This window comes from Myotis daubentonii, chromosome 2 (genome assembly GCF_963259705.1).
Source record: "Myotis daubentonii chromosome 2, mMyoDau2.1, whole genome shotgun sequence".
Taxonomy (NCBI): domain Eukaryota; kingdom Metazoa; phylum Chordata; class Mammalia; order Chiroptera; family Vespertilionidae; genus Myotis; species Myotis daubentonii.
The window spans coordinates 177,039,820-177,053,172 of record NC_081841.1 but is presented as its reverse complement, the minus strand read 5'-3'; the positions used below and the strand labels follow the sequence as shown (position 1 = coordinate 177,053,172).

Below are 13,353 nucleotides of genomic sequence, written 5' to 3'. Positions count from 1 at the left end.
GATAGATAGATAGATAGATTGATAGATAAATAGATAGGTGATAGAGCATGACAGTATTTGACAATAGCTCAAGTTCTACAGATCCCAGGTCCACTACCAACCTAATTTGTCTGGAATGAATCTATGAAATGACTTGATGTAATTGCTACTGACACAATTTGCAGTTTTTACTCACAGAAGTCACTTTGATTACAGCAGAAAAATATGAAAGTCATGTCTTCTTTGTTTAAATGGCATCAAGAATGACCAGTGAAGACACTAGAGTTATTTCCTCATTTGCCTTCATGAGGAATAATTGAAGCTTGGTCTAAATAGAAATCCTGTTAATATCTCCGTATGCAGCCTTCTTTATGTGTTCTTCAATGTCTGACAAGCCCTCATGGGGATTGCTGGCACCCATGTTTCTGCTCACCAATGTACACACACACACACACACACACACACACACACACTCACTCACACTTACGGGTGAGGGTGTGATTTAATAGTCTGGATCCTTTCTCTCATGCTACTATATTATAAAATTTTGTTTTTATCTTCTTTTTAGACTTTGCCTTCCATACCTACTTTATATCATTGAGCAGTGTGGAGCATAGAAAGTGAATGGTTAACAAATCCATAAATAACAGTAAGTCTGACAAGCACCTGAGGCAGGCAGCTTGGGGATTTGATCATATCTGCACAGATGAAAAGAATCATAGATGAACATGGTAAAGTCTTACCTTGCTTTAATCTTTTTCATTAAAAAATCCTTAAATACATACACACATATAAATACAGTATAGAGATTAAGAAACAGTATGTTATTGGTAACTTTGGAAACCCCTATATACTCCTCCTTTATAATACTTCCAAACCTAATCCCCAGAGGTAAGTACCATCTTATGTTTAACAGGTATTAGAGAGGTTGTGGAGAAAAGGGAACTCTCATTCACTGTTGGTGTGAATGTAGACAGGTATAGCCACTATTAAAAATATTATGGAGGTTCCTCAAAAAATTAAAAATAGAGTTACCATATGACCCAATATAGAGCTACCATATTTCCTGGGTATCTACCCAAAATTTTCAAAAACATTTATTTGCAAAGATATATGCAACCCTATGCTCACTGCCACACTATTTATGGTGGTTAAGATATGGAGACAATCAAAGCGTCCTTCAATAGATGATTGGGTAAAGACGTGGTATATATATATATATAAATAATAAAATTGCAATATGCTAATTAGACCGGACGTCATTCCAGACAGCCTTCCTGATTGATGAAACTGGGGCCTGAGAGAAGCCAGCCCAGGACCTCGGGTGCCTGTGGGATGCCTGAGGGAAGCCAGTACCAGCAGCCTGGGTCCCGGGTGCCAGAGGGCAGCCGGTGCTGAAGGCCTACTCTTGCATGAATTTTTGTGCATCAGGCCTCCAGTCCTATATAATAAAAGCATAATATGCTAATTAGGCCAGGCGTCCTTCCAGATGACCTTCTGGAAGAAGCTGGGGCTGTGAGGGCTGAGGCAGAGGTGGCCACCGTCACGGCGAGGGGCTGAGCCCTTTGCACGAATTTCATGCATCGGGCCTCTAGTATATATAATATATGAATACTACTCAGCCATAAGAAAATATGCAATAGCAAAATAAATCAGTCAGCAAAAGCTAAGAACTATATGGTTTCACTATGTGGGATATAAAACTGAAACTCATATACACAGACAACAGTATGGTGGTTGCCAGAGGGAACGGGGTTGGGGAAATAGTAAAGGGTAAAGGGGGTCAAATATATGATGATGAAAGATTTGACCCTGTGATCCCACTTCTAGGAATATATCCCAAGAAACCAGAAACACCAATCAGAAAGGCTTTATGCACCCATATGTTCATAGCAGCACAATTCACCATAGCTAAGATCTGGAAACAGCCTAAATGCCCATCAGTAGATGAATGGATTAGAAAACTGTGGTACATCTACATGATGGAATACTATGCTGCTGTAAAAAAGAAGGAACTCTTACCATTTGAAACAGCATGGATGGAACTGGAGAGCATTATGCTAAGTGAAATAAGCCAGTCAATGAAGGAAAAATACCACATGATCTCACTCATTCATGGATAATAGAGACCATTATAAACTTTTGAACAATAATAGATACAGAGGCAGAGCTGCCTCAAATGGATTGTCAAACTGCAGCGGGAAGGCCGGGGAGGGTTGGGGGGCAAGAGAGAGGGGAGCAAGAGATCAACCGAAGGACTTGTATGCATGCATATAAGCATAACCAATGGACATAAGCCACTGGGGGGTAGGGGAGGCCAGGGGATTGTCAAGGGCGGAAAAAGAAAAAAGAAAAAGGACACGTATGTAATAGCCTTTGTAATACTTTAAGCAATAAAAAGGAAAAAATAAATAAATTAAAACCATTAAATAAAACAATTTTATTTAAAAAAGAGAAAGATGATTTGACTTTGGGTGGTGAGCACACAGTGCAAAATACAGATGATGTGTAGCAGAAATGTAATAGGCCTCCATGGTGTGAAGAGATCAGAGATCGTCCTTAGTGTAGATGGGGTGTTTATGATATCTCTACTCTTTTGCTTGTTGTAAACAATGTTGCTTTATAACCATTCTTCTCTATGTCTATCTGTGCACACGTGAAACAGTTTCTCCAGGTGCACAATTGCAGTTTTAGAACTTGGACTTCTTCAATAATACAGGCATTTTGGAATCCAAATTAAATACATAACTTGACAATTCCACCAGCATAGTATAAATGTTACTTATTCTCCTCATCTTGTCAACACATGACATTCTCAAAAATAGTCATTCATGCAGAAAATGAATCCTTCTTAAATGACCACAGATATCTACTCTAGAATCGTGTAATACTTCTAACAATCTAAGATTCAGTTACAGTTAATTAAAATTACTTGCTCCATTCTAAGCTTAACAAAAGACAATGTATATAGAAGATGACAAAAACAAGTTTCAAAAATCATTATGTTTATGCCTGCAAATTAGTCATCCATTTTTCTGATGAGGAAATTCCCTGTAATGATGTCTCAAAACATTTGTGTCAAACTGCTCTGCTGTATTTTGCCAAATAGAAAAATTTTCCAGGCAAAACAATTAATTAGAGGGTGTTAATGATCCCTTCAATATTTAAGAAGCCACTGAAAGAGAAGAGAGAAACTGAGGAAAAGAAAATATCCCTCAAACCAAGCTGCAGGAGATAAGTCTGTTTGTGGATCTCAATTTTGGAACTTGGCCTTGAATCCTTGAACTCTTCGGCAATCATTTCGCCAACTCTAAATCACTCATTGAACACACCACAGGGAGACTTCAGATTTATGAAGGGCTTAAACCTCAAACACCAACCTTGCTTCTCCTCTTTAGATATTTTTGCCTTGCAATATTTTATTCTTATTACCAGAAATAGTTTGGGTGCTGAAAATCACCAGCACCGGAATAGCCTACATAGATCTATCTGGTTTAGTCTCTACAGACCATTTGGTAAGATTAGGTGAGAAAGTTCATCAGTAATATATTTAAACCCCTGAGTCATAAATTATTTTTTAAAAAACACACAACTGCTCAGTTTTTCTTAAACCAAGTGTATATATTCATATCTATCTATCTATCTATCTATCTATCTATCTATCTATCTATCTATCTATCTATCTAATGGTGGTGCCCGGATGGCAGCATGGGATTTATGATCTGAGTAGATTAGTGCTAATAAAACTCCATCAAACAAGCCCATATCTGCATTGAACAGTGAGCATTCCATGGCTACATGACCACAAACCGTATTACAAACCCACAGCAGCTGCTCTGCAAATGAATGTTGGCTATGAGGAAATTAGGGGAAACAAGCTCTTGGTATTGAAGAGTACATCCCTCACCACATCTGGAAAGAAATTAAAGGTCACACTCTACTGGTGGTTGGTCCATGATGTTAACCTTCACCACAAAGAGTAGCATGTTACCTTTTGATAGGCAAAGATCTCAGGCTGAGAGTCAGGGAATGACGGATGAAGGGGAGGCACCATCTCCAGCAACTGTTAATGCCATCCCCTGAGGAAGAGGAGTCAGCAGGACCCTTCTCTGTGGCTTTTTAGAAGCCTTTCTATAAAATATCCTCATCTCACTGGAACCTCTCCAGACCAAAATACAAGCACTTAAATATTATTCACACTCAGGCAGAATCAACATAAACAATCAGGAACGTTGCATATACCAACTCATGCTTTGAATTTCTTATCTCATGTTTCTCAAAAGCTGGATGTATGTCTGTTTAATTGTCCAACAAAAGCAAAGACTTTAATTTGAAGCCTCTGTAATTAAACTTTAAAAAAACACACAAAATCTATCTGCTCTAGAACATATGAACTATATCTTTATTTTTTATACTTATCTATATTTTACAAACCTTCTCTGGTCATCATACTTTCTCTTGCTGTTACAACTGGCCAATTCCTTATCAGTCTACCCTTAGGGCTCTACTTCAGAACATTGTTGATTTTCAATAAAAAACATTGATTTATAATTAGAGTTATACATTATTAAATCTTTTGTGAGTATCCCCTTTAAAGCCTTCTTGTAAATAATCTTCTCAGAAGCTCAAATAAATGTTTTAGGAACTGACAATTAAAAAATGAATTGCTATGAATTTTACAAATAGCGTCCAGAGAAACACTTTTTAAGAGGATACATGAACTTTACGCCCAGATATAAATATTGAGGTGAGCAAAGCAGGAAAAAGAACATGGCAGAATAGTACCAACAGTTAAGAAAACTGTGTGGCTCTTGGGCACAACCCTGAAATAAGAAAGTTGAGTTGAGCAATAATCTTTGTACAAATATGACCTTCTTTGGGTGACATCATATCAGATTCCTGTTAAGTATTGTTTTTCCTTTGCCTCTGAAAGTGATCATCTTTCAGTGTGTTTGTTGGACTGACCTCAGAACTGGGCCAGCCCATCTCATAAGAGCAGTTGAATGTCAAGGAACAATTTAAACAAAGGCAGATATCCTCTGCACAGGAAATTGTTATAGCAAATAGTCAATGTTTAAGGACAGCCGTGGGGAAACACTCCTTGCATTAAGGGGTTAGAGACATCATCAAGGAAAGGCACAAAGGCGTGCTAGTGATTTCTCTTCCTCCTAAGCCCAACAGGATATGTGGCATTGAATTACAAAGCTAATGGGTAACAAAAGGAATGCTCTGCCAGAATCTATACTTTGTATTCATTAGGCCTCGATAATCCAGTTCTACAGGTGTCAGCGCTTGGTTCTTCCTTCATGATTAAGGAATTTGGCCACTTTGACAAGGGCGATAAAGAAGAAGAAATGCCAGGTGCTGGCATTGTGAACAGCTTGTCTCCACTCGCAGGCCTCATGAAGACTGTCACCTTGGGACTTAGCAGGGGATTATAACCTCTGGATGGACTGCTTCATGAGTATTTATCATCCTTAAAACTCTGATCAGAAATGCCAAGTGGTCATGGTTACAAGACACCTGATTTTGCACCATCCCTGCTAAAAGCTCCTCTGCTGTACTGCTGATAAATATTGGCATTATGTTCCAAAGCGCATGGAACAACTTGAAATCCTGTCTTCTCTCACACTAAGCAAGAAAAAAAGCCAGACTTAAGCTTTGGCACTTAGCTTATTTCTCGAAGAGCAAGGACCGCTGTTCGTGAGAGTTTTCACCTTGAATTTCTTGTAAACATTCGTTTTATAAAGAGAGTAAATGTGGAAGACCAATTAGAAAGATAAGAGATTTTCAATTACCTTGGAAACTCGGTTGGCAACTTCTCTGCCCACAGTCAGCCCCTGGACGAAAGTCCGAGCAGCAATGAAGGCGCGGGTGACCTGAATTTTCAGTTTGCGGGGTACATCTCCAAACGGCTTCAGCTGGTCTGTGTATTTGCTCACGCATTCCAGGTAGTCCTCGCTGAAGTGATACTGCGGGTTTATCAGCTGAAACATCCGTTCCAGGAGCCGAGCCCAGAAGTCATTGAGCATCTCCTCCAGGTTCACATTGCCCCCAGTGTAGTATCTCTTCAGCTCTGTGAACAGGTCCTGGAACACTTCTGAATTCTGCATGTACAGCATCCCATAGGTCCGTACAAACATATCATTGAGTGACTTTTCTGCATTTTCTAGGAGTTCTCGGAAAAATTCTGCAAATAAAAAGAGAAAATGGTCAAACATTAGGAATAGTTATAAATCCCAGGGCATCTACTTATCTCAATAAAATAATAACTCTCTCTCTCTCTCTCTCTCTCTCTCTCTCTCTCTCTCTCTCTCTCTCTCATCAGAAATGCCAAGTGGTCATGGTTACAAGACACCTGATTTTGCACCATCCCTGCTAAAATATCCTCTGAGGATACTTTTTCCATTGTTTCCTTTTTCTTTTTAGAGAGAGTAGAAGAGTGGGAGGGTAAGAGGGTCAAGGGGAGGGGAAGAGAGAGTAAGAGAGATACATCAATTGGTTGCCTCCCACAGGAGCCCTGAGCAGGGCTGGGTATATACCCCTCAACCCAGGTATGTGCCCTTGATAGAAAATCAATTGAACCCACAATCCTCTGGTGCTCAGAGCAATGCTCTAACCACTTAGAAACACAGGCCAAGGCTGGTGATTATCTAAAATGAGATTTGCCCTACATCTATAATCTCCGTGTCAAAGAAAATAGAGGAATGTGTGATTTCTATTTGAAAGAACATCCATTATTATTAGGCGTTTAGCATTTACTATACCTCCATAGTTGTGCAATTCTTTTTTCATTTATTTTTAAATTTTAGAAAATCCTATAGTTTGATGTGAAGTCAAAACAAAATATGTTGCAAAGTATCCTCATTAACATAATAGCAAATGCATACTGATAAAAACATTTGCACCAGCCTATTTACAAATCTGTTCTAACACTAGATTTAATTAAACTGCTTTTATTTGGAATAGTTCATAAATAGTACATTCAAATTACTGTAATAATTTCGACTTTTTGTAATTGCAAGATATAGTAATTAATTATCAGTGTTTAGAGAGTGATAATGCAATTAGATTTACTTAATACCAAAGATATAATGAACTTGATTGCCATAATGAATTGAAAAGTTATGAAATACTCTGCATTATCATTATACATACAAACTATCATTTTAGAAAATTTGAAGGAAAGATATGCAATTGGACTTTCTGGTTAAGAGGTTCTAAATGAAAAAGACTATCCCAAGAAATAAAGCCTCCCTTCCTGCAACAGCACTTGGGTTTTAGAGGAAACACTAAGGATGCAAAAATAACAATTAACACCACTGAATACTGCCAGCTTCCCTGGCCCTCGGATTAGGTTCACTCAAGAAGAGTGCATGTGTATAGGGCACCTATATCGGTGTGCACAAATGAGTCCAGGCAGAGTAAGCTCAAGTTTTACCCCATATGTAGAATGTGATTAGGGAGGCTAAGGAAAGATAATGCTTCTAAGTTCATAAACCCAAGCTACCAACAAATGAGTGATTGTGCTTTACCTCTCATGGCTCCCTTTTATTGCATGAAGGTGTGTTCCCTCTCAGCTAATGCAGGGACAAATGATGTGTCCTGGACACATCAACAATTCTAACTAAAAATAAAATAAAACAAAACAAAACAAAACAACCCCCACCCAAAATAAATAAATAAACAAACAACAACAAAAACACACACACAAAAACACCTAAAACCAACAAAATAACTCTTCTTTTTGGAACTCTCAGGGGCTTTTTCCTGAGAAAGACAAGAAAAAACTATAAATCTCTCCATGGATTCTATGGAAGCTAGAAATCATTTCTGCGTCATCAGAAGTTGCCTGAAGAACGTGATTTAGCTACTTCAATTCTCACTAATGTAGTGTTTAACCATTGATTGTCTTGATGTGGTGTCTAGAAGAATGATGATTGTTTTATATTTGTTATCAAATGAAACCAAAGCACCAAAGCTAAATAAAGGACATTGTACACATCTTCACCCTCTTACTGTGAAGAACACACTTTCCTAACCAAAGAGATTCTGCTGTAGTGGCAATAAACACTGCGAGGGATTATTGAAAAGTCATGCTCATAAACCCCCTGTGATCTTGTCCAAGGCACCAAATATTTCTTCTTTTAATTTTTTCCCAAATGTAAAATCAGGCTAAATATTATTAAAACTCCCTAATGTTCACAGATTTAGTAAGTAAAATCCGTGTTGAAGCAAATAGGGCCAATTTTCCCTAATTTTTAAAGCATTAATTGATCAAAGTATTTATATATGCTATAGGTTATGTTACTTATGATTTTGTGATATTAGAAAACTTTCAGATTTTTTTTTTCAGGAATACTAGTCACCTAGTTTTTTCTAAAATAGAAACTATATTAAATTATTAATATTAATAGCAAAGTAGCCGAAACCGGTTTGGCTCAGTGGATAGAGCGTCGGCCTGCGGACTGAAGGGTCCCAGGTTCGATTCCGGTCAAGGGCATGTGCCTGGGTTGCGGGCACGTCCCCAGTAGGAGATGTGCAGGAGGCAGCTGATCGATGTTTCTCTCTCATTGATGTTTCTGACTCTCTATCTCTCTCCCTTCCTCTCTGTAAAAAATCAATAAAATATATTTTAAAAAAATAGCAAAGTATAAGAATATCATATTAAAACTTTTCAATTTCAAAACTAAGAATAAAAATAGCTTGACTGCCCTAGCCCATTTGGTTCAGTGGATAGAGCGTCAGCCTGTGGACTGAAGGGTCCCGGTTCTATTCCGGTCAAGGCCACATGCCCAGGTTGCTAACTCAATCCCTAGTAGGTGGCGTGCAGGAGGCAGCCAATCAATGATTCTCTCTCATCATTGATGTTTCTATCTTTCTCTCCCTCTCCCTTCCTCTCGGAAATCAATAAAATATATATTTAAAAAAATTGCCTGACTTTGTTGATATAGGAGTAGGGTGAAGGTGTTAAAAATTGTGAAAAGAAACTACAAAAGAATGAAAAAATTCACTGAATTGAAAAATACTAAAATGATGAAACTAGAAAGTAGATTCTAATCATGAGCTCAGGACAGCATATTCATTTATCTTATTTTTGAGGTCAATTACTTTGTTAGGCTCAGAGATTAAAGCTTAATTTATTAAATACAGAGTACTGCCTTCAGCAATGACTAGTTAGCAATCAATAGTGTGGTCTGGATTTGCAAAGAACTAAACAAAAAAAGAAAAAGATCCTCAGGTTCTCATTGCTTTTCAAAGACTTATATATAAATGATTCTGTGTAGGGACAAACATTGTACTTTTTATTTTGTTGAAGGTAACATTCCTTAGGCTTATCCCCTCTTGACTGGGAAAACATGAAATATGGGGCTTAAACCCACTTTGAAGTTGAGTGGTTAAAACCAGACTGCTCATTCACTGTATCATGTGGTTTGTTTCCTCATGCCAAAATTAGTATTCATCATTAAATATAGAAACCAAGTTATCATATTTCAATATATATGACCCAAGAAGCATTTCATTAGCTTCCAAGCTTAAATTTGTGTCTAAGGGTGTGTCATTGTCTGAAAAGTTTGCTATTAACTTCACTGGTCCTCAACAGTCAAGTTATTATTCCTTGCTCAAAATTATTATACAGTTTAGTGATCCCATAGTCAAAGTTAATATTGTTATTGAAAGACACTAAATTATCAGGCAATTATGACAAATGCTGCTACCTTAAGGGACATTGATCTTATCTACACTAATAAAAGAGAAACATGGTAATTAGTGTCACTCCGCTACCCTTCCCATTGGCTAATCCCCCTGTCACTCACAGAGTAGGGCCGAAATATGCAAATTAACTGGCAGCCAAGATGGCGGCCCGCAGCCAGGCAGCTGATGCGAACAGGGAGGCTTGCTTGCTTCAGTGACGGAGAACTCCAACATTCCCCGCCTGACTTGCCGGCCTCTCAGCTGCAACTCTCAGCAACTATGTTGCAAATAAAGAAGCTAAAAAAACCCCAGAAACCTGCTTTACTCAGCTGGGCTTCAGCCAGCCGGACCGCAACATTGTATCAAATACAGACGGTAAACAAAGGCCAGAAACCTGTTTTCAGCAGCCAAGGCCTCAGAGCTAAAGCTGGCACAGAATAAAAAAAATAGAAAAAACGGAGCAGTTGGGAGCTTCAGTCCCAGCCTGAAAACAGCCCTCAGCCCCTCAGCCAGACTGGCCAGGCACCCCAGTGGGGACCCCCACCCTGATCCAGGACACCCTTCAGGGCAAACCAGCCAGCCCCACCCATGCACCAGGCCTCTATTCTATATAGTAAAAGGGTAATATGCCTCCCAGCACTGGCATCAGCGGAGCCGCAAGGTCTCCCGGCACCGGGAACAGCGTGACAGGGGGCAGCGTCCAAACCCCCTGATCGCCCTGCAGCTCTGTGTGTGACAGGGGGCGGGGCCCCAACCCCCAACCCCCCACCCCCCACGGGCCCTGCTCTGTGTGTGACGGGGTAGAGCTATAACCTCCCCATTGCCCCTGCCCTGAGTATGAGAGTGGCGGCGCCCCAACCACCGGATCGGCCCTGCTCTGTGGGTGTTAGAGGGTGGTGCCCCAACCCGCCCCCCCCACCACAGGCCCTGCTCTGTGTGTGATGGGGTAGAGTCATAACCTCCCCATCTGCCCTGCCATGAGTGTGACAGTGGTGGCGCCCCAACCCCCTGATCCGCCCTGCCCTGAGTGTGACAGGGGGCGGTGCCCCAACTCCCCTATTGGCCCTACTCTGTGAGTGACAGGGGGGAGCTCCTCAACCCCCTGATTGACCCTGCTCTGTGCATGACAGGGTATGGAACCCCAACCCCCCTGATGGGCCCTGCTCTGTGAGTGACAGGGGGTGGTGCCGCAACCTCTCCATCGACCCTGCCTTGAGTGTGACAGGGCGGTGCCCCAACCCCCCAATCGGCCCTACCCTGAATGTGACTGAGGGTGGCATCGCAACCTCCCAATCTGCCCTGCTCTGTGCATGACAGGGGAAGGCGCCCCAACTCCCCAATCGGCCCTGCTCTGAGCCTGACCAGGGGCTGCACCTAGGGATTAGGCCTGCCCTCTGCCACCCGGGAGCAGGCCTAAGCCAGCAGGTCGTTATCTCCCGAGGGGTCCCAGACTGCGAGAGGGCACAGGCCAGGCTGAGGGACCCTCCCCTTCCCTCGAGTGCACAAATTTTTGTGCACTGCACCTCTAGTATCTTATAAAAGATGGGGGATGGGGAGACACAAGGTACCGAGGCAAAACTAATGACCTCCAAAAATAAGTATGCTCATTTCAGTGTTAGGATGTCCATAGACTCAGATTTCAACCTTATGAAGGTTGACTCTTTTAACAACGTATTTTATGCTTGGATGACAAGTGTTTCCCAGCAAACCAAACAAGATGGATATTTGGAAGACAGTTATCAGACCCGTTTTGCTGATGAAGTATTATGCCCAAACAGCACAGAGAACAAAATTGAAGACCATTATAAGGAAAAACAATCTAGCCCTTCATTCAATCACAAAGGGTAAAGTTCACATTGGATAAAGCCTTCAGCCAACAAAAATTCTCATCAGCAAGAAATAGTTTGGCAGGAAAAAAAAACACACAAACTTTTTTCTCCCCCGAATCACAAAATATACATCAAAAGTGATTGCTTAGGGCTTAGTTATGCTTCATAGATGCACAAAGGAACTTTTTTCCAGACAGTATTAGCCTCTGGGAGGTTTTTATTCATCTACAGGGGAGATCTGGATGCAAACATCTGTTGGCTGCAGGGCAGACTGACTCAAGTGGGAGAACAATTTCGTAGATAAAAACCATCACTGTTCCAAAAGCAAAAAGAAAATCTGTGCATGAGGCCTGATCACTGGGCGATGGCTCTTAAGGTGGGAAAATCAACTCCTAGGAGCCAAGAGATGCCCCGAGATATCGAAGAGAAGCTTCAAATGAAGCCTCCTCATAAATGGATCTAAATGGAAGATGCACCCAGAGGAGGGGAAGGGCAGACTAGATGCTCTCTAGGAATTTTCAGTCAATAAAAAAGAGCAAAAGCTTTGCCCAATCAAGCTGTAAATGTCTTGTTAATACTGCTACAGACAAACATACTCTGCAGTGGACTGAGTATGGAACTGTACAGCATTTACCTAGAAATTGTAGCATTTTCCTATTCTAAGTCATACTCTCCAAAATACTTCTTACCGAAATCCCATTTAAAGCTAACATGTCTTGCCTGGTGGGCTTGGCTCAGTGGTTGAGCATCGACCTATGAACCAGGAGGTCAAGGTTCTATTCCTTGTCAGGACACAAGCCTGAGTTGTGGGCTCGATCCCCAGAGGCAGCGACTGATGATTTTCTCTCGTCATTGATGTTTCTGTCTCTCTCTCCCTCTCCCTCACTCTCTAAAATCAATAAAAATATATTAAGGGGGGAAAAAAGCTAACTTTTCAGGATGATGGTGTAAGTCCATGTAATCACAGAACCCAATGAGTAGGAAAGCTTTGGTCAGTGTGAAGTGGGGATTATATATCTATACAGGATGAGAGGCTGAACTTGTCCTACCAGGATGAAGCAGGAGTACTAAATTTGCTTCCTTAAATCCATGCATTTGTGTTGAGTGTTATTTCTCTCCTGTTCTCTTTCATTCTACCCTTTCCCCCACAAAAGCGTATTAAACCAGTCAGTCCCCAAGCTTTGGCTAAAAACGCACCTGGAGGAAGTGGCGTGGAGGCTAAAATTCCAAAACCTGATGTACTCTAAGGCATGTGATTCATAGACACCCCAAAAAACTATTACCCTGCCCCAAACATGCCTTTTTCAAGGTTAAGTGAGTAGGAACATCCTTCCTCATTCTGCACACAGCTGCCAGCTTTCAGGTACATGTTTTGAGATAATTTCTCTTGTCAACAGTCTTATTGCTTCTATAAGCTGATATGACTACAAGAAAATACTGAGATAATGAGGAGCATTCATGGAGGAACAAGCACAGTGCTGTTTACTCTCTTTTATGTTTGACTTTGAGGGTGAGAAAAGTCTTGATGTGGCCTATCTCTTCCCACACCCAGGAGGCGAGACCCTGTGAGAAGAGGTGAGGGCTGGTGCTGCTAGGGGAGCCCTTGCCACATAAAGCATCGCCCTTGGGCAGTCACAGCTTCTGTGGCATTTTACAGTTGAATGCCAGTCCTCGACATCAGGGCCTCAGCCTCAGCACTGCTGACTGCTCACGCTTTGATATGACAAACCTGTGTTGGAAGGGGCTGTACTGTGCATTATACAATATGAAGTAGCATCCCCGGCCTCCTCTTACTAGAGGCCAGTAGCACATCCTTCCCCCAGTAGTGATGACCAAAACTGTCTCCACA

At 41.0% G+C, this 13,353-nt stretch overlaps 1 protein-coding gene across 1 annotated transcript in view; it reads right to left on the bottom strand.

The window, feature by feature from the left end:
• The window catches only part of GPC6 (glypican 6), a 1,130,094-nt gene that overhangs the window by 568,003 nt on the left and 548,738 nt on the right, over window positions 1–13,353 (bottom strand). The window contains exon 3 of the mRNA XM_059684950.1: window positions 5,778–6,169. Coding sequence (XP_059540933.1) covers window positions 5,778–6,169 — 392 coding nt within the window. The remainder of the gene's footprint in view (window positions 1–5,777; window positions 6,170–13,353) is intronic.